Source organism: Arvicanthis niloticus, chromosome 2, assembly GCF_011762505.2.
Source record: "Arvicanthis niloticus isolate mArvNil1 chromosome 2, mArvNil1.pat.X, whole genome shotgun sequence".
NCBI classification, from domain to species: domain Eukaryota; kingdom Metazoa; phylum Chordata; class Mammalia; order Rodentia; family Muridae; genus Arvicanthis; species Arvicanthis niloticus.
Genome location: NC_047659.1, coordinates 145,574,452 through 145,601,768, shown reverse-complemented (window position 1 = coordinate 145,601,768; position 27,317 = coordinate 145,574,452). Strand labels below are relative to the sequence as shown.

At 49.9% G+C, this 27,317-nt stretch overlaps 1 protein-coding gene across 1 annotated transcript in view; it reads right to left on the bottom strand.

Annotated features, from left to right (window-relative positions):
• The window catches only part of Cdh4 (cadherin 4), a 469,526-nt gene extending 465,094 nt beyond the window's left edge, over positions 1 to 4,432 (bottom strand). Inside the window, exons 1-2 of the mRNA XM_076930353.1 lie at positions 3,506 to 4,432; positions 1,373 to 1,484 (exon numbers count right to left, since the gene is read on the bottom strand). Coding sequence (XP_076786468.1) covers positions 1,373 to 1,484; positions 3,506 to 3,562 — 169 coding nt within the window. The 5' untranslated portion in view covers positions 3,563 to 4,432. The remainder of the gene's footprint in view (positions 1 to 1,372; positions 1,485 to 3,505) is intronic.
• Positions 4,433 to 27,317: the final 22,885 nt, after the last annotated feature.

Below are 27,317 nucleotides of genomic sequence, written 5' to 3'. Positions count from 1 at the left end.
AGGAGTGGCAGAGATGAGCCCCACTAGACTTGGGAAGGTGGCCCCCATCACCACAGTCAAGTCAAACACATGCACAGCTCTTGGACTGTCCTGAATACAGTTTCTCACCTCTCCCACCCCTCAGACAACTGCCTAAAGGCCTTCCTTTCTTCCTTCCCTTCCCTTCCTTTCCTTTCCTTTCCTTTCCATGATTAGCAATGGTTAATAGCTTCTGCTTCACAATAATAAAACAAAAATCAGGAATGGAAAGCTGGCCATTGTCTTCATTCACATAATTTGTAAGGAACAAGAATATGAGAGATTCCTGCTGGGAGTGGGCGGATCCGGCAGGCATGGCCAACCTGGCATTGCAATGGGATGTCATATGTGAAGTTCACACCTGAGAACCATACAACCAATCTAACACATACACACACACACACACACACACACACAAAGGAAAGAAAGAAAAAACCTCACAATGTTCTAAGTCTAGGATTTTATATCAAAGTGAACTCACAGGCACTTTTGAGTCATGAAGACCATTGCTGCAGGGCAGATGTACCTAGACCCTGTATTCAGTGTGCAGGGAAGAGCTTCCACACGTCTTTGCACGCCTGTTCATAGACAGCTGTTCTGTTTCTTAGAACATAAACCTTCGGGCAGGGGGGATTAGTCAACAGCCTTAGGACTTCATAGCCAATATGGAAATTCATCTTTTATACCTGATGGAAAGCCCACTTCCCCTGTCTCCATGAAAACTTCTAGGAATCTGAAGCTAAGAGCAAGAGCTCCCAGACTCTGAACCCCGAGAATCCAGCCTCTTATCTCCTGCTCTATGAAACCAAAAAAAGTTTAATTAATTTGTCTGGAAAGGGAAAACAGACAGGTTTGCAATAAGTTTTCCAGCCATTTATTTCCTTCTGCCCCTTGCACATCACCATTCCAGAAGCTCACAGATGCCGCTCCCCGTGGGTTTTTCTGTCATTGGAGGGGCAGTCGTGAAAGCCACATGCCACATTTGTGAGCAGAACGTCTGTGGGCTTATTTACCGCGCTCCCAACAACATCGTCTGCTTTGTCACGCATTTCGAAGTGGGGATAATTTAAGAGTCCTGCATTTCATACATAAAAATACTCAGTAGGGAAGTCTCCCTGCACGGCATTGGGTGACAGTGTTCCACCCAGATTCTCATTTGTCGCACAGGAAATGATTCACCTCAGTCCAAAATGACAGGCAGGCCTTCCAAATCATTCACCTCATGCAAAGAGCCTCTCCATTGGCCCCACTGGAGCCTCACCAATTCCACATTTGTCTCTCTGCAGAGAGCAGTGCTCCAAGACCTGCCGAGCCTTCCATTTCATCCCTCCACCCCTCACACACCCCACACTACCTTTGAGTAGTTTCTCTCCTTCCAGGACATTTGGGGAGATCAACGCAGTGTAGCCTTCTTCGGAGAAGCCAGCCTTACAGGCCTCACTGACTGTAAGATCCTCACGGTGGGCCTGGGGGTGGAAAGGAGACAGTGAAACCAACGTAAGTTCGCAGAAATCTATTCCAACCTACATTTGTCATGGCCACCTCGAAAGCCTCTGCCGAGGAGTGCAGATAAAGCACCATCTCCACCCAGAGGTGGCATGGGAATCCTCAGGTCTCTGGGGGACTTCAGGTTCTATTGGCCTAGGCTTGGAGGAGCTTCCCTAACTGGAAGGCTGTACCTACTTCTATGGGACGCACAGGGTCAGCTGATGCCTAGATCAGGTACCGGGGGGGGGGGGGGGCCTTATTGGTGAACAGCAGGGGGAAAAGGCAGAGAGGTGTCCAGGAGAGGTGGATAAGGAGGAGGAGAAGAAGGAGGAAGAGAGGAGGAGGAGGAGGAGGAGCAGCAGCAGCAGCAGCAGCAGCAGCAGCAGCAGGAGGAGGAGGAGGAGGTGTCACCAGTGGTTCACCCATCCACAGGCAAAGCCAGGCCCGAGGAGAGAGAGGGAGCTTTGCTAGGAACCATCTCTCCAGGCTGCAGAGCTCTGTCTTTAGGCTAGGTGAGGAGGAGGAAGCCTCCCTCTGCAGGCCACAGGGGTGGAGTTCCAAGAAAGGGAGCTGGCAAATCCAGTGATTCCAGGGTTGATTCCAAGCTGAGCAGAGAGTGACCAGTTCTGCCACTAGGCTGCAAGGAAGCAAGGTGCTCCAATGTGTGTGTGTGTGTGTGTGTGTGTGTGTGTGTGTGTGTGTGTGTGTGTGAAGTTCACCCACCCAATGTCGAAGGACTCTTACTCACTCTGAAGCCCCCATTTAAAGCCTAGTCAGGAGAAAAGGCTCCCCTAACAGACCAGAAGGGCTTTCTTTCTCTTCCTCTGGAGTCTAGATCTATAGGGAAGGGAAGGCAATGGACAAGGGGTTCCACCCAAGCTGCCAGGAACCAAGGGAGATAGCATGTGTCCCCACTAATCCACTCCCGCTAAGGAGGAGAAGGAGCACCAGGCTCCCAGTCCCTGGTGAGCAAGCTCCGGGAGCCGCGGGCGCAGCCAGCACCCCGCAGTCTCAGCTTCTCGGGGCCGCCGGAGCGGAACGCGCCTCCCTGCCGGCCGAGTCCTCCAGCTGCGCGCAACAGCTCCGCCCGGGTTCTGCTGGGAGCCCACCCACAGCCCGCAGCCTGTAGCTCGGGCTCCAGGACCCGGCCCCGGAGGCTAGGAGAGGGAGGGCCGGGTCGGGGACCTTCCCTGGGCCAAGCTCAGAATGGCATCCGATTCTTGGGGACCGCAGCTCCGAAATGCACTTGCAGCCCGCAGGAGGCAAAAGTCGGCCGGGAAAGTTTCTGTCCTCCCGGGGCGTGTTCCCCGCGCAGGGCGATGGTCCGATGGCCTCGGAGCAGCTGGTCGCCAGCCCCGGTTCATCGCAGAGATGCCTCGGCGTGGCAACGAGCAGGCCACCGGACCGATCGGCCACGAGAGGGGGTTCGGGCCATTCGGTCTCCGCCCAGGGTCGCTGCGGGAGCTGCCGCTGAGCCGTGCAGAGGCCCCCCGCAGTGAGCCGGAGTCAACCCGCGGAGCCGGCTGGGGACCGTGTGGGGACAGCGCGGGTGTCCAGCTCCAGTCCCCGGGCTCAGTGCCTCGCGATCCCGCTGCGCCCTTCTTCAGATACCTCTCTAAGTCGGGAAGACCCGCCAGACCCCGCTGCTAAAGCCCCGCGCCCCTTAGTCGCCTCCGCTTCCCACTGCAGGCGAGCTCCGCGGCACCCACGGGACCGGGGCGAGCTCCTCGCGCAGCCGACCTAACCCGGGCGCGCGGCTGGAACTCCGGATGCGCTGCTGCCGGGAGGTAGAGGCGAGTACTACACTACGGAGGGCGGCCCCAGAGCGCAGATCGGGCAACGAGATGGCACCCGGGGTCCCGCCCGCTCATCCCCGCGGCTCCCGGATCCCATAGCGGGTGGCTTCGCGCAGCGCGGGCGGCGGGTTGAGAAGACCCGGAGAGACCAGCTAGCCCCACGGGTTCCCAGACCGCCCGCGAACGGAAAGGTGGCAACTTACCCGGAGCGCGCCCGAGAGCCCGAGCAGCAGCAGCGGCAGCACCGAGCCCGTGGTCATCGTCCCCGCCGCGCCGCCCCGGCGCTCGCCCGGTGCCCGGCTTCCCTCGCCGCGGCGATGCTCCGCCCGCGCCCGCCCTGCTGCTCCGCGAGCTCGCCGCCCGGGCTCCGGGAGCCAGGCCAAGTGGGCCGGCGGCGCGCTCCCTTCGGCCGGTGCGTCCGCCGGCCTCGCAGCCGCCCGCGCCTCTGTTCCGCGCGCTCCGAACTGCAGGTGAAGCCGCGCGGCGGCCCCGCCGAGGCCCCGCCCCTCCGGCCCGGCCTGACGCGGGCCTTAAAGGAACCGCTCCCGCGCCCACTCGCTCGGCCGCCTGGCCTGGTTGCTCGCTGGCCCAGCAGCCTCAGTCCCGCGGGCCAACTAGAGCCCCGTTTGGGCAGAAGAAGCCCAGGACACTCAGTTTCTAGGAGCAAAGAAGGTGTCGACTGAAGAAGACTGTAGTCTCTGCCCAACAAGTTAGATGTCTTTTGTAGATTGTGGGACCCTTCCTCGTGATCTTAGGTCAACTTCTTTTCAGAGCCCACAGTGGAGAGAGGACACTTCATTCAGCCCTGTGTCATCTAAGTCTCTGAAAACAGGCCTTTGCGATGGCCTCCAGCCGGCTGAGTGGAATATATTCAGGGGTCAGAATAGAGGGAGGAGGGGAGGGGTCATTCTCCAGCTGCCCGGCTCGGCTGATCCCTTATAGCGTGGGCCTGACTCTGGCTACCCTCCAAGGTTTGGGAGGATCCCTGCCCATTCCTGTTTGTGTGCCAAAATGTAGTTAGGTCTTCTGTGAAGGCAAGGAAGAAATCAGAGGCTCCGGAAGGAAGGAAGGGACTCAGCGGGCAGAGCTGTCAGGCCCGTCAGCTCCCTGGGCAGGCCAGCTCCATTTGCTTCGCATGGGCAATTTCCAACCCTGCCTGCAGGCTTTTCTTTAAGCATCATATCGCTCCCGCGGAAAACTAAGGGCAGCTTGGACTGTGAGTGAAGGCTTACCCATCCCTCCCTCGGCTAAGCAATGTACAGAAAAGTGCAATGTTCGCTCAGATGCTTTTCAAATGTTCTTTGTCTCTCTTCTGAGGGAATCTGTGTCCAGAATACAATTGTTCTGGTTTGAGGAGAGTGAATGAAATCTCCTCAAGGTCAGAGTCAGCTTGGACAGAAAGACCCTTTTCTCTTTGCCCACCCTTTTCCCCTACAATGGTGGATGACACCCTAGGCTATTGGCTGGTCTACTGGCTAGCACTCAAGCAATGGGAAGTCAGGTATGGGGTAACCCAGGGTGCATAGTGGGCTCTGTCCAGGGGTATGAGACTGGGTTTAGCTTGTACCACCAAGTATCTGAACACCAAGCCTGTGGCAGCCTGGCCCTAAGCCACAGTCTGTCCCAGTGTTAGCCTGCCAAGGAATGAGGGAGGCTACTAACTTAGCGTGGCTGGCTGGGGACTCTTCAGAGTCTGCTATGTGGCCTTCTCTGGGGAGACAAAGAAGCATTCACTCTAGATAGAGAGGTACCCAGACCAAAGCAAGACTTGAGTACAACTCGGTGAGTCGGTGGTTTGAAGGAAGACCGGGCCCTGAAGGAGATAGCTACTCTGTAGACTCAGACACACTGCACAGTCACAAGGAGATGGGAGCAAATCCTTTTGTAGAGTTCTGTTCTGCATCCGTGGCACATACCCCTTAAGGAGATAACTTCCTCCTGAACACACTTCATCCTGCCAGGTGCCATCAGCTCCCTGAGCCCTTCTCTCTTCTTGTTGTATTGAGATGCCACCATGGGGGCCACTCTGTGTCCTTAGTAAGCCTAGGCATAAGACAACAACAGGTAGTCACCTGGAAGAGCCCCTCCTCTCTCCAGCTTAGGTTCTGGGCAGACAGCCATGTCAACTTGGGGAGCAGGCCGTGGTTCTGAGGAAGCAGGTGGGTCCTCAGCACATCTCACTGTTGCCTACAGTGTATCAGAGAGCTTTGGCCCTTCAGACATGCATTGTGACTTCCTGACAGAGCTTACCAAGCTAACATTAACCAGCCCTACTGTGAGTGTAGGAGCGTCATGTAAGCTAATCTGCCTCAAGTGTGCAGATGTAAGGTTCCCTTTACGCAGACAGACAGAGGAAAGTCTAGAGAGTCCATGTACCAAAAACTGGCTACCAGCATTGGCACACAGACTCCAGGACCCCTGGCATGGGCAGTATTCCCCAAACTTACTTATTTAAGGAGTCTACTTAGGCTTCTTACAGGAATCCATGTTTCCAAGTACATGGCTCCGAAGCGTTGCAGTAACCCATGCGAGTCCAGCAGAGAGCATTGCTTTGTCAGGCTTGTTCTGAGTGAAGCGGAGGAGGCGTGCTGAGACAGGCAAATACAAAGCAGCTCTTCCCAGGGACTGTCCTAGGCGGTCTCTAGTAGTCTGGCAAGCATGACCAAGGGAGCTTGTTTAAAAAGATGGGCTCTTGGGCCCCTCGCCCACCACTCCTTACTGAAATCCATAGGACAACTCTCTCTCTCTCTCTCTCTCTCTCTCTCTCTCTCTCTCTCTCTCTTTCTCTCTCTCTCTCACACACACATTCACACATACTTATACACACACATGCATTCACACAAACTCACACACACAACACACACACACTCACATGCTTGAACCCCTTACACTCACACACGCTCACACACTCACACATACATTCACACAAACACACACACTCATACAACGCACACTCACATGCTCACACACACTCACACAGTCACTGCCACTCTGCAAGCTGTCCTACTTAGGAGGAAATGTGCAGATCCCTAGTGAAAATGCAGATTCTCCAAGCTCTGTCTGCAGCAAACAACAGTGCCTTTTCCCTCCCTCTCTCCCTCCCTTTCTTCCTCCTTTCTTCCCTTCCTCCTTCCCCCACTCCTTCCCTCTATTCCTTTCCTATTTTAAGGTCCTAAGTTGGATTCAAATTGATAGCAATCCTCCTGCCTCAGCTTTAGTGTGAGGATCATAGGGTTGAGCCAGTATTATTTTTGCCTTTAAGCTCCTCTCCATCTCTTAATGCCCATAATAAATTTATTTATTAATTTATTCACTTTACATCCCAATCAGAGCCCCCTCCCTCCTCTCCTCCCAGTCCTCCCCCCCAATTCTCCCATTCTCCTCCCCTTCTCCTCAAAGAAGGGACAGGCCCCTCCCTGGGTACTAATCCCCCCTCCCCCGCCTCTGCTCATTGAGTCTCATCAAGACTAAACTCTTCCTCTTCTTCTAAACCCAGACAAGACAGCCCGGCAACAGGAAAGAGATCCATAGACAGGCAACGGAGTCCAAGTCAGAGACAACCCCCTGCTCCAATTGTTGGGGACCCATGTGAAGGCCAAGGTGCATACATTGTACATACTGTAGGGAGCCTCTATCCATGCATGCTTTTGGTTGGTGATTCAGTCTCCACGAGCCCCCACAGGCCCAGATTAATTGCCTCTGTGGGTCTTTCATCTTTACTCCACACAAAGGAAGAAAGAAGAGCCTAGTACCACCAATGCTGTGCAGGGAACAGGGTCTTAGGCCCTTGGGCCCCTGCATTTAGCAGCCACCCTTGTGGACAGCAACACACACTAGCATTTGAACATTGATCCCATAGGCATTGCTTCCTGTGCAGTGCCCTAGACCAAGGAGCCTTAGGAAACACTGCTTCCTGGGCCTTGGGTTGGTTGTCTGGGCTTCTGTGGGTAAAGGATGAGGCTCTGGCCTGCCACTGCCAGCTAGTTCTGCATGGGGCAGCCTCTGAGTAGAGGACCATGGTAATAAGTGTGCTTTTGTTTCAAAGAGAACTTATGAAAAGGCACCAGGGAATGGGTGTCAGAGCGGCTGATTTCCACACATGTAAAATTGTGGGTGCTTTGTAAGCAGGGCAGTCTTCTAAACTTACCACTTGGGGTATCTGGCAAGGGGTTCAGTTTCCACAAGCCAGACACTCACAGATCTCTGACTTCTGTCTGTAGTTTCGCCACCCCTACCACGTATCTGTGTGTATGTGTGTGTATGTACATGGTCATGCAGGTATTTATGTGTGCACACATGCGTGTGTGTATGTGTGTGTTTGTGTACACGTGTCATGCAGGTGCATGTGTGTATGTATGTGTATGTATGTGTATGTGTGTGTGTGTGTGTGTGTAGGTGGCCATGCAGGTACATATGCATGTGTGTATCTATGTGTGTGTATGTGTGTGTATGTGTGTATATGTGTGTGTATGTGTGTGTATGTGTGTATGTGTGTATGTATGTGTATATGCTCATGCAGGTACATATGCATGTATGTGTGGGTGTGAGAGAATGCATATTTGTGTAAATCAGAGGGTGACTCTAGTATCTTCCTCAATTACTTTCACCTTGTTGATATCTCCAGGGTCTCTCACGGAACCTAGAGCTCACTGGTTTAAGCTAGCCTGGCTGGCTGTCAGTCAGCATGCCCGGGTTTCCTTCTGTCTCTTCTCTCTGGTGTGTGTGTGTGTGTGTGTGTGTGTGTGTGTGTGTGTGGTTATAGATGCCATAGGTATCCATAGGTATGCCATGTTGCCATAGGTATCCTTTTAAGCAGGTGCTGGGAATCCAGACTCAGGTCCTCAAGCTTTTGTGGCAAGGCAAGCACATTAATGACTTAGCATCTCTCCAGCTTGCACTATAATTATCTTTTAGGCACCTCAGTGTTACATGAAAGAGCTGTCTCATAAAGAAGGCAGAGTTGGCAAAAATTGTGTTCATAAAAGAAAGCCAGGTCCTTGGGGGAGGATGGTTGAGAATATTTGAGGCAGGACAGAAAGAGTGGAATTCACCTGCTACTGGCTCCTGAAAGCCTCTTTGCGCAGAAGACAGAAGACTCTTGAGGGAAGACGCAGGAGAGAGATGGAGAGGGAGTGAGCAGAGCATAAGCAGCCTGCTGCCTCAAGTCTGGCATTACTTACAAGCCTGGCCATGCTTCCCTGGGAGTCAGAGGGAGGAGGCTTCGTTGTACTGTTCAAGTTTTCCTATCTCAGCCCCTCTTCCCCTTCAGTTTTCATTGTCACCCATGACCCTGGCAAGCCTTGCTCTGCGAGCCTGGAACTGTCACCTCACACAATTCTGTGCCCCACAATAGGAAAAAGACCTGAATATGTGGTGGCCTATCATGGACTGATTGTTCAGATATCCTCTCAATCGCCTCCAACTTCTGGCAATTCTCCTGCCTCAGCCTCCCCAGTGCTAGGATTACAGATTGGTACCACTGTGATCAGTTCCACACTGAGCTTCTGCAACCAAGGGCAGCAGGACTTGGACCTGCTGCTTGGCAGCTTGGATGCCTGGTGCAGAGATTGAAAGAAGCAAAGGATATGTAAGCAACTCCCCATCTTCTCTCCCTTTGACTTCAGCCTGACTCCAGTCAGGTAGGAGGAGTTCAGAAGCCATGCCAGGCTCGCTCTGCCCCAACCACCCTCCCTCTGGCTGGCATTGCTCTTTCTCCTGTGGTAGGAAAGTGTCTGGTAGGCCATCATACCTGCCCCTCCCTCTGCACTGTAGCAGATAACTGTGCATCTGTTCTGTTCATAGAGGATAGGGATACAGGATGCTCATGCACTCCCCAGGCAGCCTCGATTTCCACCTGGCAGACACCTCCAGCAATACAGCCTATGCATGCTACTCAGCCACACATCCCATTATCCCATTTTGCAGAGGAAGAAACTGGGGACTGAAGCTAGCCAAGGAGCTCAGATTGGAGCCTCGTGACACCTCAGTCTACTCTCTCGCCATTAATTGCTACACTGGGAAGATGTTTGCTGGGGCCACGGGAAAAGAGGTAGGATGTCGGGAGTGTCTAGGAAGTAGAATGGACAACTCAAAGGTCAGAAGAAAGTGGTCAATGTGAGCAGCTGTCAGAGTGGACAGGTCTGCTGGGGAGAGATGCAACAACGCTGTAACCTGAGTTGGTGACCTGTTTTGTTGCTGCTTTGCTTGTTAGGTTTGTGTCTGATGTTAGAAAAGGGGGGTACCAGTGGCAGCATGTAGACAGACACCCCAGGGTACTCACTCATGACCTTGAATTTCATCTGTCTAGTCACTCAGCAGGAGGAGAGATCAGGACAGAGTCACTGGTGGATAGTATAGTCATACTCCCATAAGGGCGAAGACCCTGGCTCCCAGGAGTGTGGCTGTTCCCTTACTCATCCCCTGTGATGTTTGTATATGCTCAGCACAGAGAGTGGCACTATTAGAAGTTGTGGCCTGGTTGGAGTAGGTGTGTCACTGTGGGTGTGGGCCCTAAGACCCTTGCCCTAGCTTCCTAGAAGTCAGTCTTTCACTAAGCAGCCTTCAGATGAAGACATAGAACTCTCAGCTCCTCCTGCACCATGCCTGCCTGGATGCTGCCATGCTCCAACTTTGATGAGAATGGACTGAACCTCTGAACCTGTAAGCCAGCCCCAGTCAAATGTTGTCTTTTGTAAGACTTGCCCTACTCATGGTGTCTGCTCACAGTAATGAAACTCTAAGACACCCCCTAAAGCCTCTTCATGTGGATAGAGCTGTGTCCCTCTTGAATTCAGTGATTTGGGTGACAAACGCCGCAGGCCCTCAGTGGTTTAAGATTGAATTCTAACTTTTTAAAAACACCTCCCCTCTCTATAATTTCCCCCCAAATCTGTGCACTCTCTCTGGTCAGCAGTTGGAGCCATCTCTCTTTGCCCTGGATCCTGGCAGCTCCCTTTTCTTCTATGTAATCTGCACACCAGGGCTGAGAGATCTACTGAACAGCTAGATCTGAGGTGGTTTTGTTGCAGGTGACCCCTTTAGGGTCTTGCTATCTTCCCCGTGACCCATGAGATGCTGTACCACTTGGTCCCTGGTGAGTTTTCACTCCACCGCCAACCCCCACCCTCACCCCCACTGTCCCCAGGGCTTTCTACTGGCTCTGGAGTTGCCTTACATTTTATCCAGGTTCCCTGCTGAATACAGCTTTTCATGAAACTCCATGTAAGGTCTGAAGAAGCCTGGCCAGGCTGAGAGACACACTGCCAGGAACACTCTGGCTCTCAAGCCTCATGTCTCCAGTGGGGCCATTTCTTCCCAGTGTCCTGTGCTGTCCCTCAGCATCCCCTGTGTGTCCTCAACACATATCTGACTGAGTGCTAGCTGAGAGAAGTGGACTCAGCAAGGCAGCATGGACTGAGAGAGGGGCTGTGTGCTTGCACCTTTCTGAACCACAGACCAGCTGGAGGAGTAGTGGTGCTGGTGGGTGGGTGGGCTCCTATTAATGACAGAGAATGGGATTCCTAAAGGCAGTGGGGGAGGGAGAAGCTAAAGACAAGCATCTGAGCAGAGGAAATGAAGTTAAGCAGCGAAGTGGATAATATCAGATTTAAGGGAGGAAGGACACAGGAAAACTAGACCACGAGCAGACAGAGGGGCCGTAAAAATGGAGACACAGAGAAGATGGAAAGGAAGTGGAAGTGTGCCGTTGGAATTCAAGCATCTGCCTGGAATTGTGAGGCCTGCCCTGAAAAGATGCTCCTGATTTCTGCAGCCCAGGAGGGCCTGGGGACACAGCTGTCACCGGCAGCAGGTGGTAAGCCCTTGCATGTTATATGTAAACAGGTCAGTTGCTGGACTTGGACACCATTCATGTTCTCTCCCATGCAGCAAGGCGAGGCTGAGGCCCTGAGCAACAGGCCTCCTCAGCCCAGGTCATGCCACCCGGGTGACCTTGTTTGAGATTCGCCCTACTCAGCACCCTGTCCTAAGAGGTGTGTACCAGCAGCTGCTAAAAGAGTCTTACGGTCTCAGGGTCTACAGTAACTCTGAGGAAGAAGAAACTGCACAGGCAAGAGTCGGGAGACTCCTCTTCAGGTGTCCCTGGAGAACCAGTCCTGGGAGATGAGGTGAAGGATGAAGTGCAAGAGTCTCACACTGGAATGAGCCCAGCCCCAGGAGCGCAGTACAAGCCGGGCGACTGACACCAGTGTGACCACCCTACTGAGTATAATCACCGCTAGAGGTTTCCAGCACCTCAGGATGGGAGGGACCTTTCCACTGAGGGGCTTGCTACAGGAGGCAGAAAGATACTATCTTCTCATTTCCATTGCTGCAATGAAGCTCAAGACCAAAACGTAAGTTGACAAGGAAAGGGTACATCTGACTTAAACTGCCATGTCACTGTTAATCACTGAGGAAAGTCAGAACAGGAGCTCAAACAGGGCAGGGATGTGGAGGCAGGAGCTGATAGCAGAGGTCATGGAGGAGTGCTACTGACTGGCTTGCTCCCCCATGGCTTGCTCAGCCTGCTTTCTTACAGAACCCAGGACCAGCAGCCCACGGGTAGCACCACCCACAGTGGACTGGGCCCTCCCCTGTCAATCACTAGTTAAGAAACGCCCTACAGCCAGGGATCTCGGGGCAAATTTTCTCAGTTGAGGTTCCCTCCTTTCAGACAACTCTAGGTTGTATCAAGTTGACGTCCAACTATCCAGCACATAGATATACATGATGGTACATACCTTTAGCTCTTGGGAGGCAGAGTCAGACAGATCGATATGAGTTCAAGGCCAAGGACTTGGGAGGTAGAGGCAGACAAGAAAGAAGGGACTGGCATGACAGCTCAGTGGGCAAAGGTACCTGAGGACTTGAAGTTGAGAACTGACTTCTGCAAACTGCCCATTGACTCTCACGCATGCACACAGCACATAAAATTCAGACATGTAATTTAAAAAGATGTTTTAAAGTCTTTATTCTTAAGATTTGCTTTAGGTTTACAGAAAGATGGGTCAGAGAGAATGGAGATCAGACTGGCTTCCCTACCCAGTATTCACACAGATGTGCCCGGGGCTTACACCAGTGAAACAGCCTCTCCCTACTAAGGTCTCAGTGCTGTGGTAAGATTTGTAGCAGGTAACAAGCCTGAATGGCTACACTGTTACTAGGGAGCTTCCTTGTTTGAACGGAAACAGTGTGGCCAGCTTGATAGTGCGGTTCAGGAAAGTTTCCTGGCTAAGCACCCTCAGTGCTCTCTCTTAGCCTCGTCCCTAACCCTGGAATCTTCTGCTCTCTCTAAAGACTCTACAGTCCTTCTTCTCCAGCACGTCATATGGCTGGAACCAGAATGTGGAGCCTCCTCAGAGCCTCCCTCCACTTAGCAATATAGTTTTGAGTTTATTTCGTATTTTCACAGCTTAATAGCTCCTTTCCATAACTGGCTGGTATTCTGCAACATAGAATTGGGGGGAAGGACAGACAGGCACTTATTTGCCCACCCCCTATAAGCCCCCAGATAAATCACTGGGCTCTTACCTTCTCTACTCACCTCTCCAGTTACAGAGTTGCTGCTTTCTGCCTTACCAGGAGGATCAGCACTAAGCAGTTCAGCCTGGTGAGCCAACTACCTGGACCTCCTATGAGCATCTACCTGGGACATACTATGAGCACCTCTGTACTGTGATGCCCCGTGAATTCACATGAATCTCTGTGAGCCTCCACAAGCTTCAGTGAACCCCACAAGCCCCTACAAGCCCACTGAGCCCCAACAAGTTCTGTGAAGCATCTTTCCCACAAGCCCCTACAAGCCCACAAGTCCAGTGAAGCATCTTTCATAAGATGATGCTTTAGCTACCAACAAAAACAATCACCCCTGTCTTTCCCACTTGAGGACTTCAGCTCCAGATAAATAAAGTGTTCTGTGTCCAGGCTAGCTCTCTCTTCTGGGTGTCCAAGTAAAATTAAGATTTTTCTGCCTTGCTTACAAGTCCTAGCTAGGAATCCTATTCTAAGTAAATACACTTTGTTCTTAGCAATAACGACCTTCAGTGGTTTGACATTGTCCTCTCTGCCCAGCTCACTGGGAATTTGGTATTCTGACGAGCACCATGAGACACTGAGAGAGAATACTTAGCATAGCTCACTTGGTCTGAGGCACCCAAGACCCAAGAGGCTCGGTGTTCTAGAATGTTTCAGTCCAGCCTGAGTCCAGGGAAAGACTTGATACTCTGTCCCCTTTGTGGACTGATAAGTCTGTAGTGACTCAACTCACCTTGTTCCCATTCTTCCTTTTGAAGTGGGCCGTTTAACCTTGGCTTTCTGGAAGAATCTCAGACTCAACGAAGCAGTAATATCAATGATGGGTGAGTGTTGATTGGCAGAGAGGAAATCCATGATGAGAGCAGGGCAGGAAGACCCTCCTTTCAGTCCTGGATCTCTAGACTGAAGTCTGAGTGTCAGGCTTGGGGAATGTAGTATCCCTGGGCCTGCCTCTTCGTTAAAGTCTCACCTCAGCTAAGTCACATTCCCAGGAACCATTGAACAGTGGAGCCACTAGGGAAAAGAGGCTTGACTGGAGGTGACAATGCCTGCTTCTGCCCAGAGGGTGGGTTCAGGATGTATGGTCAGGGAGTGCTAGAGTGAACACACTGGTGTCCCTCAGTACAGGCTGCCTACCCAGCCCAACCTTCTTTAGGCAGCTCTGCGGCTGTGTGTAGGTGGAGCTCAGGGAGGGGCGCTGGAGATGAGAGGGAAAGCAAGAGGCAGAGCGAGTCCCACATCCTTTGTGAAACTCATCCAAAGTTGTCAGAGTGGGAAGCGAACTGATTATATGAGCTAAGGCTCCATATGGCCCCAGCAGGGCAGGGCCCTCTGAGTGTGTTTGTGGGACGTTAACAATGTATTTATTCTGAGAACAGAACCCCACATTGCATGTACGTGGTCAGTACCTGCTCTACAGTACAGTCTTGGCTGGCCTCACACTCTCCCTGGCCTTTCCTCCTAAGGAGATCTCACAGGTCTTCATGGCTGCACCCATCTATCTCAGAATCAGAATAGGTAACAACATGAGGTCTGTCCACTCACAAACCAGGCAAATATTCTGAGCCATACACTGGGCCCATGGAGCTCTCTCACCTTACACAGCCTAGAGTTTACACTGGTGAACTTGTCTTCTCCCCATCCTGAGCCCTGTCTCCACCAATCAGTTTCCAGTCTCCTGAACCTACCTCCCGCTGGCTCCCCATATTGAATCAGGCAGTAGTGAGCTTATTTCAGTTAGTGTGGTCTCCAGTGTTCATCTGCATAGCTGCACATGGCAGAAGTTCCTTATTTAAGGTTGACTAATGTTCCTTTCTGTTTCTGGACCTCATCATCTGCCACCTGTCAATCAACACTTGGGTTGCTTACATAGCCTGGCTGGGGGAGAAGGCTGCCGGGGACCTGGGTATAGACAGATTGTTTTCAAGTGAGTCTGGGACACTAACTCAGAAATATTGGATATTTCACAGAGAAGCAACAGTCTGGGACACTGAAGGGTTAATGAAGAGACAAAAAGGTAATGAAGGAATATCTTGAGACCTAAGGAGATAAAACACACTGTACCAAGATGAGGGGGCGCAAAAGGTTTCACATGTCAGGGAGAGTTGGAAAAAGAATGCACCAAGCTAAGAGTTAGCAGGGGTGGTGCTGAGTGGGCACCGAGCTTAATCACAGCTATGTAAATAAAACAAAGTCTTTGTTTCAAGCCATACTACTGTAATCAGCATCGTGCACAGGGGGATGGCGAGTGGGTAGAACCCCTCTCTGTTTTCCATTGCAGTCTAAAACCTGCCTTCCTGTTTTCCTGAAGTCTGGAATAGTCAGTCAGAATGCAGGCCAGAGGCCTCAGGGGCTTTCATTTGCATGGGTCATTTACATAATCATGCATATTCATAAACATCGATTTTTCCTGTTGTGTTCAAAATACCATTGACTTTGGTATGTAAAATCAAATAAAATTAATAGTTCAACCTAAGCCAAGCGTATTCACACATATTACTCAAGGCCAAGGGTGAGAAAGCACAGGGCACCATGGGGCAGAAGGTTGGTGGTCTGCTCTGTTAGCTGACTCCAAGGGGCAGCTCTGCTAGCTGTGGAGAAATTGGGAGTGCCCAGGCAGAAACAAGGGGATGAGGGGAGGCCTGAAATATCTGGGCAGGAAGCACTGTGAGAGAAGCCCACAGGGGTGGGTGGGGCCTTTGGGCGGGAAACTGTGAGAAGAGCAAGTGCATTGCTCTCTAACTCTAGTCTGAAACCTGCTGTGCGGCCCAGGTTTACCTCAGGTTCAGGTAATCCTCCTGCCTCAGCTTTTCTGGAGTGATGGGATCACAAGTATGAGCCACCTTGCAGGCGTAACCTTTGATTTTAAAAGGCATTCTTCTTCCACATGACAGATCAGTGAGCACTCTGAGAATGGGAGAGGTTGCTTTTTTATTTTTTATTATTTAGCATGGTAGCATCCAAAAAAAAAATAAACAACAACAACAACAATAACAATACCCACCACTAATCTAGAATTACTCTTGGAGTTGAAGGAGATTGTTGCCATCATCAGAAGGATTAGCAAGTCCTCAACAAACCTTGGAATATGGGCTCTAAGGTGTCTTGTTAGGATACTGCTTTTCAATCTGAAGACTGTGGTCAGGAGTTCATCCCAAATTTTGAAAGAAACATACATTTTTTTTTTTTAGCTCAGGTAACTAAAAAAACCAGGCTCTGTATTGGGTTTAGGTAACCCAAAACTGAAGTCAAGCCTTTGCTTCAGGACTGGCTGGATCTTGGTACTCAGTTGTTTGCTCTTGATCCGTGGGCTTCAGCTCCATTCTGCATGAGACTGTCTCCTAAGTAGCAAGAAGGCCATGTGCACAGGAAAACTTAGACATTCTCAGGAGCCCCGGGCTGACGAGCTAAGCTTAACAACTGCTTCAGCAAAAGTTCTAGGGAGGAACCTCCCTGGATGCTGCAGTCCTGGCTAAGCCAGTAAGTAGACCATTCAGTGTTCTGTGTGGCCAGGCTAGAGAGACAGCCAGAGGCTTGGTGGACTTGGTTGAATCACCTGGGAGTAGAGTTCCCAGGAGATCAAGAATCTTGTACCTGGAAGAGGGTCAGATGGGGAGGAAGACGCTTGTGCATTCATGGAGGGGGTTAGGACATTTCAGCTCGTGAGTGGGGGTTTCTGGGGTCCTGCTTCATCAGCTCAGGGTATCCCTGAGTAAGGATCTGAGTAGGTCACAGTCTGGAAGACAGAGCTGCACATCTCCTTAAGAGACTGAAAATCGCCAATGACCCCAGACTCAGATAGTATGCAAAGACAAAAAGCATTTATTCTACAGAAACATCCAGCATGGAGGGGTCAATCAGTCTTCAAAATGGTGACCGCAGACAAAGGCATGCAGGCCTTCTTATAGGGAGCCAGGGGAATTCTCTAGAAGGATCAGGTAATCTGGTAGGGGCCAAAGCAGTGACGTTAGTATGATCTTGGTTAGCTACTATGTTACTATGTTAGTTCTTCTATATTTAGAGAGTGGGTTAGCTGATCTAAGATTTCATTGGTGGGTGCTGGGGAGGTCACAGGGGTCAGCTTCTGATTGGCTTGTGCCAGGTGGTCAGTGGTCTGCATGTTGTGAATGTTTAACCATAGGATGAGATAGGGCTGCCCAGCACAGATTGACCGTCCTAAGATATTTTTCTATTTTTGTGGTTATCTCCATACTGTTCTTTGGGATGGGGTTTTATGACTTATTCCTGGTATTTATGGTCTATTCCTGGAGCTGGTAACTTACGGCCTAGTTCCTAGAGCTGTTGACCTATGGCCTAGTTCCTAGGACTGGTAGCTTTCTTTTTAAAATCAGGCCTGGTCCTAAAATGGAGACAAACTAGGTTTGTCATCCATTTATTTTCTTTTTTTTAAAGATTTATTTATTTTATGTATGTGAGTACATTGTCGTTTGCCTTGGACACACCAGAAGAGGGCATCGGATCCTACTACAGATGGTTGTGAGCCACCATGCGGTTGCTGGGACTTGAACTCAGGACCTCTGGAAGAGCAGTCTCTCTTAACTATTGAGCCATCTCTCCAGCCCCTTTTATTACTTCTTATTGATAAGGCCTTAAAAAAAATTAGGGACTGGAGAGATTGATCAATGGTTAGAGCATTGGCTTCTCCTGCAAAGGACCAAGGTTTGGTTCCCAGCACCCACTTAATAGCGCACAGCCGACTGCAATCCAGTTTCAGGAGAGTCTGGGATCTACTTATGGCCTCTTCAGGTAACATGTGCACATGTGCATGCACACCTGCACACGCATGCACACATGTGGATGCACGCATAGTGTCCTTACCTACCTGCCAAAACACCCCTACACATTAAATAAAATATATTCAAATAAGGAAAATGAGGGAGAGAAAACAGAGAAAGAGGAGCAGAAGGGAAGAAGAGGAAGAAGAGGAGGAGGAAGAGGAGGAGGAGCAGAAGGGGAGGAGAAAGAGCAGAAGGGGAAGAAGCAGAGGAGGAAAAGGAGGAGGAGGAGGAGGGGAGGAGGAGAGAAAAATGAAAGACTTAGTATCTTCATGGATCCCAGCGTTAGGCTCCTCCCTGTGATCATTGCTCACCCTGCCTGCGGTATTGGAGGCTCCCCCTGGTTGCTTTGAGCTCCGAGGGCTGAGTCCTGCTGCTCAGCCAGGGTAGCCCCACCTCAGGTCCTCACCTTGTGCTGAGCCAAGTGGTATCTGCTCAGGTCACTGCACAGATGTGACAGGAGCCCGGGACAGGGAGGCGACCCTTCTAAATCAATGGAGAGCGATGGCCGCATGCTTCACCTTCACAGGGCAAAGCGCAGGCAGAGCAACTCGACAGCAAAATGGAAAGTAAATGGAATTTCAGGGGTGATGGCGGCGGGGCCAGGATGGGAAGGTGGCCTTTGTAGCATGAATTCATATGCATTATAAAAAATATCGCCCGCATCTAAAGAACTTGGCATGCTTCCAGGAGACATGCAGACACTCGAGCTGTGTTTACCCAGCATGCTTCAGTAAACTTTCAATCTATTTACAGGTATGCATGACAGAGTACCTTGAATGTATGAGTTATTGGTTCTGCTATAAATGGAATTAATCATATGAGGTGGAGACCTGTAGCAATAACAGGTTGCTGAAGTTAGCTCCGCTTGAGACAAGAGCAGCCCCCTCCCCTGGGAACCCTCTCACCATCCATGGTCCTTGGCCAACTCACTAGCTACCCCAGGGCTTATGCAAACAGGAAGTGAAGCAGCTGTCCAGAACAAGTGGCTAGTGAGAAATAAATCCAAAAGCAGGGGAGGCTGGTAAATAATTTACCTCAACATGGAGCTTTTTCAAAGACAGAGATACCCAGAGTGCTGTCTGAGGCCATCAGTCTTCAGACAAGGCCCTTACCCTGGGCACAGAGGGACAATGGTCATGCAGTGTCACAGGTCACATTGCCCAGATGGTCAGAAGTGAAGAAGGGCAGGCCCGAGTCCACTATGTCCCATTGGGTAGAGAGAGAGGGTGCTCTGAGAAGCCATCCGAGGCCCAGGCACACACCGTTGTAATTCCAAAGCCCAGCTGTTGATGATGGGTCAGGTGCCAAAAACCATGCAGAAAATATGTCACAGGCTGTGGACTAGGGGGTGCTGGAACCAGTGTCTGCTTCCCTGGAGCACGTGAGCACACTCACGCAGAGGTGTTTCTCCACAGGTGCCTCCCCATTCATCAAAACACGGAACCTGAGTAACTCCACCCAACTCACAGCCAGCCATGTAGAGCCTCATCGTGATTGACAGGGTGGAGCATAGGTACCAGGCCTGCCAGCTCTCCCTTTCAATTGGTCTGGGCAAACACCAATTAGGAAGAGCAGAAGCACTTGGGGGGGGGGGAGGGCGAGGCATGACTTTGGCCACCTCCTCCCCAAGCCTGGCTGCTGACTGAAAGCCTCCTTCTTGTTTGTCAGAGGCCAGACAGCTTTATAATTATTGAAATAAAATCGTGGTTTGAAAGCGATGTCAAGTAGCTGCCAGAGTAATGATCTTGTGACTGTGGCTGTCAAAGAGCTGACAGGTTGTTGGGTGCCTGGTAGGCCCTTGCTTTGGGAGGGCTGGGTGTTCCTTCCTACCCTGCCTCAGAATGGGCTGTAAGGAATTCAAGACAGTGCACAGTGCCCAAGGCATTCAGAGCCATGACAGGTTGCTTGTACCCTAGGGCATGATGGTGTGTGGGTGAAGGCCAGTCAAGCAAGTTGAGGTGGTTTGATCTGCCTGCCTTGAGGCTGTGGAACTGTGGCCTGGGCTGGCCTGGGTGGATTTTGGTCAGCCTTGTTGCCCCTGGGTTGACACACCACTTACATCCTAGGTATAGCCTGGGTGGGACCATTGCCCTGGTTGACTTCTGGTGACCTGGTTTAAGCAAGGCTGCCAGGCTTGACTTTTGCTGGCCTGGTAGAGCCAGGGTGGGCTGGGTGGGAATATGGACTGCTTGTCTCTGCTGGGCATTGCCCTGGGCCCTGTGCTTTTGAGGTGCCGCATAGTCAAGGCTTCATTGGCAAGCCAGTCTAACCCAAGATGGCTGAGTTCTGGGTCAGAGATTGTAGAGAGTGATTAAGAAAGAAAGATAATTGAAGGTGACTTCTGTCCCCCACCATGTCTGCACACACATGAACATCATAGACACACACACATACACACACGCACACACACAAACACACACCATAAAACTTTCACCTCTCAAGACGGATGGCTTTTTACTCTATAAACATCATCAGAATGTTTCTGGAGTGAGAAACATACACATGGCACCATTTTTCCTTATGCACCAGTATTGGGTTGAATCACTGGACCACTTATGATGTCTAACATAACAGTTTTATGGAGACCTGTTGAGCGCACCAACACACACATGTACACATTCTTTAATTTTCACCGATTCGTAGATACAACCTGGGAATGCCACCATAGTTAGCAGTCCCACAGAGAGCTCTACCTGTACTCAATTTCCCACTGTCTTAGGGTTTGACTGCTGTGAACAGACACCATGACCAAGGCTACTCTTATAAGGACAGCATTTAATTGGAGCTGGCTTACAGGTTCAGAGGTTCAGTCCATTATCATCAAGGTAGGATCATGGCAGCATCCAGGCAGGCATAGTACAGGAGGAGCTGAGAGTTTTACATCTCCATCTGAAGGCAACTAAGAGGACCGGCTTCCAGGCAGCTAGGATGAGGATCTTAAAGCCCAAGCTCACAGTGACACACTTCCTCCAACAAAGCCACACCTACTTCATAAAAGCCACACCCACTCCACTAAAGCCACACCTGTTCCACCAAGGCCACACCCACTCCAACAAGGCCACACCTACTCCAACAAGGCCACACCTACTCCACCAAGGCCACACCTCCTAATAATGCCACTCCATATTGAATATGCTATGCATATTCAAACCATCACACCCATCATCACTTTCTTACCCCTTCCTCACCAAAACTTGTCCAGAGTCCTGCACAATAAGTGACACTGTGGCCACCTGGCACTGGAGGATGCCACACTGAAGTTCATAATTCCCATCGCTGGCTTTTGAGGTGTGGCTGCCTAGATGGCAGAATCGTGCCCTGGGACATTACAATCAATAGTCACTGACCTTCCCAGGCCAGGGAAACTTGGACAAAGGAGGAATACATTCCCAAAGACAATGAAACCCAGAGGAAATCACAAAGACCAGCCCAGAAGTAAGAATTGGCTTCCAAAAACCTTCCCTCGAGTGTACTGATGAAGTGTGAGGTTGTGTAGCTCAAACTTGGCCCTTGGCTTTATTTCTGCAAAATAAAAAAGAAAATAGAAACTGGACGTGGCTGTTCAGCCTTGTAATTCCAGCATGTGGGAGGTAGAGGCAAGAGGATCAGGAGTTCAAAGCCAGCCTGGGCTACATGAGACCCTGCCTTACACAAGGAGAAAAGCTGACTAGAAAAAGGGGGGAGCCCTGTGGCAGGATTTCCTGCTGTGCAGTCCTCAGGAAGATAGCATGACCTTTACCCCTTGGGGGAGGATAGCATGGATTTTTTTCTTCTCCCAGCTTCTGAAGGTCCTGGTGGACATCTCATTCCTCAGATCATGGCTTAATGTCCTTCTTCAGGGCAATCTTTAGTCCCAAGGTTCTTCTTTAAAGAAACATATAAACAAACAAAAAACCAAAACCTTAATTTTAATTGAATTTTGCGTGTACCTGTGTAAATGCCAGAAGTCAACTTCAGGAGCTGTCTGCCTCGTTTTATGAGACAATCTCTCTTGTTGATTTGGAGCTCACTGAACAGCACAGGTCTGGCCGGCCAGTGAGCCCAGGTGTCCCCCTGCCTCCACCTCCCTGGTACTGGGATTACAAAAGCATACTCCACACCTCGATTTTTGTACGTGGGTTCAGGAGACTAGGAGTGAAGTCGTCAGGCTTGTATGTGAAGCACAGGAGCAATGGAGTTATGTCCCCATACCTCAAGGAGCTTCACTGCACCTGCAAAAGCTCCGTTTGCAGCGCCAGGTAAGATACTCATGCCTGCGTGATGTTCTGAGGGCATTCTTCTCTTCATGTAGCCTGCCTGATGGCTAATGTGGTGTCTGCATGAGCCGGCAATTACCTTTCCAACAGCAATTTACACCCATTCCATCTTCATAATCTGCCTCCCAACCCCTTCCCATTGTCTGGGGAGGGGTTTTTCAATTTCTTGCTATAAAAACAGTAGCCTTCGTTTCAAATGCTTCACACATAGTCTACATTTTTCACATTCTGAACAGACAATTTCCTAAACCCATCCACCCATCCAAAACCATTCACGGTTCTCTCATTGTTTGGCATCTGCTAACCCTGCCGTAAATTAAAAGCCAGAGCCATAAGGTAAATGGGATTTCCCAGGGCCAGTCCCCCAAAAGACACCCAAGGGAGGCTTGACTTGTTCATTTGTCTGATCCAGATAATAGCCTGAGTGTGGCAGACCTGGTTAGCACGGCCACGCTGAGCAGGCGTTTAGTCAGAATATTAACTCCCTTTAAGGCAATTTCTGCTTGGTCTGATTTAATTCTCCCTGTGTATGTGTGAGACAGTTTGAGCCTGAAATTGATGCAAGGATTTTAAGCATGTTCTGAGAAGCAAACAAGAACAGCAAGAGTTTCAGGAAGATGAACCCCCACTAAACTATGACCAGTGTCACCTTTTCTTGTGGAGCTTGAGGAGAAAGGCTGCAGGGCATGTTGGTGTGTCGACAGGTGGACAGAGAGGATGCTAAGAGCCTGCCGGGCTCCTCGGCACTTCCGATGTCTCTGCGACCTGAAGTGCTTGCCGTGAACACAGCGTCCCCTCTGATTCCCTGCCGATGTTACAGATAGATTTGGGTGAGGTAAGGCAAATTGAAGAACTCTGTAAACTCCGGGTCAGGATCCCTGAATGTCTCTTCAGGCCAGTTTGTTTTCATTCTCAACCCTGAGGACAGACAAGTGAAATGTTACTATACTTTGCTGGCTGTTTGGTGTTTATAATTTAAATTAATTTGGTGCTGATACACAGTGTATTGGTTCGTTTTTGTTCTCAACTTAACACAACCTGGAGCTTAGAATCATCTGAGAAGAGAAAGCTCGACTGAAGAAATGCCTTCATTTGCTCGGACTCATGTTTGTAAGAAGGCGTTGGGACTGATAGTTGATGTAGGACAGCATTCTCAACCCTAACCTCTTTCTCAGGTGTCGCCTAACAGCCGCAGAAAACACAGGTATTTACGCTATACTCATAGCGGTAGCATAATTACAGTTGTGAAGTGGCAACAAAAGTAATTTTACGGCTGAGGGTCACCGCAACGTTAAGAACTGTATTAAAGGGTCTCAGTGCTGAGAAGGTTGAGAACCGCTGATGTGGGAGGAGCCAGCCACGTGGAGTTGGATTCAGTCTTTGGAGACAGTGAGTCCTATGGGATTCCCCAGGAGACTCTAGGGGGCGCCCGTTAGAATCTGTGTCTTTAGTGGGTAACAGCTTATGACAGTACTGGTTGCACAAAAGAAATACTGACTCATAGTCACTCAGAGTATGCACTCTATTCCCCACACAGCAGCAGCCCAGGCTAGCTCTGACACCGCTGGGAGTGTTTGTACCGGGCTCGCTGTGTTTACCCTGTGCCCTTTAGCTGGCTTTGAGCACAGTCGCAGCCTTAACTGAGCAAATATTTAAGAGCTACCTCCAACGTGTGTGTGGTTCTCTTGGAAAGATTACCTTCGAATAGCAATCCTGATCCTGTGAGAACAACAAAGTAAAGGTGTGAGAAGAGCCCACACGCACATGGAGCAGAGACAATGACCTAGCAGGAAGCAGGGTGGGACGGGCGTGTCACATGGCTAATTTCGATCGTGGCATAATCAGATGGAGGGAGACTCGATGCGGCCTTTCCCCACAGAAGCCCAATCAGACAGCGTTCTAAATAACACTTGTCAAATGTGCACCGCTTCTTTGAGGACCAAAACGCAGAGGCTAGTGAGAAGATCTATAAATCTCACTTTCCCCCCTTGAAAATGTCATTCAACCTGGATTATGGCCTGGGCATGCGGACTCTGGGGTGTTTGTGACTGCCAAAGTGAAGTTGGAAATGTGTGTCTCCTGTGGTCTTTATCATGCTAAGGTGACAGTGTCCTGGAGGCCCTTTTGTCCCCAGATCCCCAGACTGACACATGAAGACAAGTTCTCTGGTGAGGAAAATTTGGGCAGAAGCGCTTCAGTGTCTGATCCCACTCAGCCTGTCTGTCTGTACATGGGGTTGTGAACTCCAAAACATTCAAAGATTGTGTTTTTTTTTTTTTTTTAAATCGTGAACTTTGTTTCTAATTGATGATAGTGATTAACATTGTATTAATTTTGTGTGTGCAGTAGAGTAGAAAGGCCCCAAGAGTGGACCCCTTGGGGCAGGATCTTGTAGGAGGTACACTGTGTGATACAAATTGACAGGTACCGTACCCAGTGACAGATGCAAGACATCCAGACTAAAGGTCTTTTTTAAAAATGACAGGATGATGGATGGGTGAACACAGCTTTTCACAGAAGGATTATTCTTCTAGATCCCGGAGGCTGGGATGAACCTGTCTGAAGCTGACCATCCTACACGCCCAGGAGCTTCCTAGCATCCTGAACACAAGTGAGCCCACAGCTCCATGCCCCCAGTACGAGGGCTGCTCGGAAAAAGTGAATTTACACAAAGTATAACTGATTGAATGTAAATCAACCACACCAACCAGTGTGGTTACTAGAGGCATGGGTAGACAGGGAACATTTTCAGCATTCCAGAAAGTTCTGTTGGAAAAAGAAAAAACCTCCCACAAATTATGCCTTTTCATCTTGCATCATATAGTAAAAACACCCCACTGCACTGTGTGTGTGTGTGTGTACAGTACACACTGGTGCACACACATATGAATAAATGTAAGGCCTTCCCAGAACTCTTGGTGAGCTGGTATCCAAACATCATGGCACCCTGCTTTTCTATGTGAGTTCTGGATGACCAAACTCATGTTTTCTATGTTTATGCAGCAAAAGCTTCACTCACTGAGCCAGCCATCTGAGGAATAGCATAGCATGATCTCACTTCGGTTCTGCACCCTTGAGATTAATTTAATGTAAAGTTAAGTCACTTTTTGTAAGACCCTTTAAGGGGGAGCAGGCAGGATGCAGAGGACAAGGTAGGTTCCCTACACATAAGGTGATGACTTTAGCCATTCCTTCAAGTGATGGAGGCAATGTAAAAATCAGGTACCCCCAAACTGGGCCTTCGAGAGATGGCTCAGCTGTGCTTAAGTCCTGATCTAAACCAGTCTCAGTAGGTAGATCTGAACCAACTAGACATCCACATTTTATCTCAAAAATCATACAAACTCTTGCTTACAAGGAAGAGCAAGGAAGGGAAGCATTTGAGAAGGGGTTGGGCATTCTCAGAAGCAGGAATGAGGCCCTGGGCTGCTGTGCTATGCTCAGTCTCTACTGAAGAGGTCTCTTCATAGAAGCAGCAGTATGTTGACAACAGGCACTGGGAACTGGCTCAAGGTGCAAACTACTTGGGTGTATTGCAGTCCACACGAAGACATGCCAAATCCTGGCTTCATAATACTTAAGACACTCATACAGGCCTGGGAAATGGCTCAATAAGTAAAGATTTTCTTTCATGAGCAGGAGGGCCTGAGTGTGTTCCCCAGAAGACACATAAAGGAGTTGGGTGTGGTGGCCTGCACCTGAAACCTCAGTGCTTAGGTGATGGAGACAGGAGAATAGCTGGGACTCTGTGGCCAGCCAGCTTAGGAATTGGTACACTCCAAGTTCACTGGGAGAATCTGTCTTGGAAAGTAAGTGGACAGCAATTGAAGAAGACATCTGACATTGACCTCTGATCTCTGCATGTGCATGCACGGGTGACCATACCTGTATACACAAATGCACACGTATGTAATATTTCCAATGCTTTTGCCATCACTAAGGTCACCATGGTTTCTGTACATTAATGGACTAAGCTCCCAAGCTAAGATAAATCTGTCATTAATTGCTTCTGGGAGGTATTTTGTCAATGACAAGGGAAGTTACACAACAACTTAGTACCAGGAGTGGGAAAGTTCTTGTGAGTAACCTAAGTGTGTGGTTCAGAGGCCTTTGCAACTGATTTGTGAGAAGAATTTGTAAATGTCTAAAGTTGCAGGCTTGTGGAGCTCTACAATACACAAGCAGAGATGAATGGGTGATTCTAGTGAGAATTGGGAAGACCAGATGCTGAGAGGAATGAGAAGAGTAAAGGCTGTTCTTGTGAGGCTCTGGTGGGAGCAAGGACCCCATTGAGAACCTGGAACAAGGACCCCACTGAGAACTTGGAGCAAGGACCCCACTGAGAACTTGGAGCAAGGACCCCACTGAGAACCTGGAGCAAGGACCCCACTGAGAACTTGGAGCAAGGACCCCACTGAGAACTTGGAGAAAGGACCCAACTGAGACTGTCCTGTGGCATTCTGGCAAATAATCAGGTTATATTCTAAAACTTGTAATGAATTTCAAAAGTACTGGGTTAATTTAATTGGCAGAAAACATTTCAAGACAACATAGCATCCAGACCACTGGAGATTGATTTTGGAGATATTTATACTGGTAATTCTGAACAAAATGGGAAGAGAAGGTTATGAAAACCACGCATCATGCGTAATGGCACACCAGTACACCAGTGTTGTCAACAAGACAGGCGTGGATGAAATGAGAGCCAATGGGAAAGAAACCACAATTAAGGTAAACTGTACTTTGTTCTAGATCTGTAGAAAATGTATTTAAAGGGTGAGAAACTCACCCTTCATTCACATGGAAGGCCCCAAGGTATAGAATACAAACTCATTAGTGGAAAGATGTAAGTTAAAAAGGAGAGTGCCTGAAAGAGAAAATCATGAGCAGACGAGCTTGGTGCTGACTTTTCAGAAGACTCTTGAAATATGAGAGTTACAGATTCAGGGAGGCGTGCACCAAGGCTCTGGAAAGAATAGTGAAGAGGCCAGTCCACACGAAGCAGAGCTGGGCTCCTTGCAAAGAGGCTGGGGAATGGACCTTTCAGGGTGAAGCTTCATGTTGCCATGGAGACCCCAGGATGATGAAAATGTCAGGGATGTGAGGCATCTGTAGGGCACCAAGGGAAACCATCCCAAGAGAAGCCATGTTGCCTCAAATAGAAAGGTCGTAAGGGCAAGGTTTCAAAGCCCATTAGAATCCACTGGATGCTTTCCACGCTGACTATTGGATGTGGAGCCAAGGGTTTCCATGTTTGTCCCGCTGGTTCTTGCATTAGTCTTATCTTTCCTGCTATTCTCTTTTGTTTATTCTGCTCCGCTATGTGTTGGGGGAAGGTGTGAGCTGATTTTTGTTAATTCTGTAGAGCCTCACACTGAAGTGTTTACCTGAGCTCTCAGAAGCATTGGAACACCATTAGACAGTGT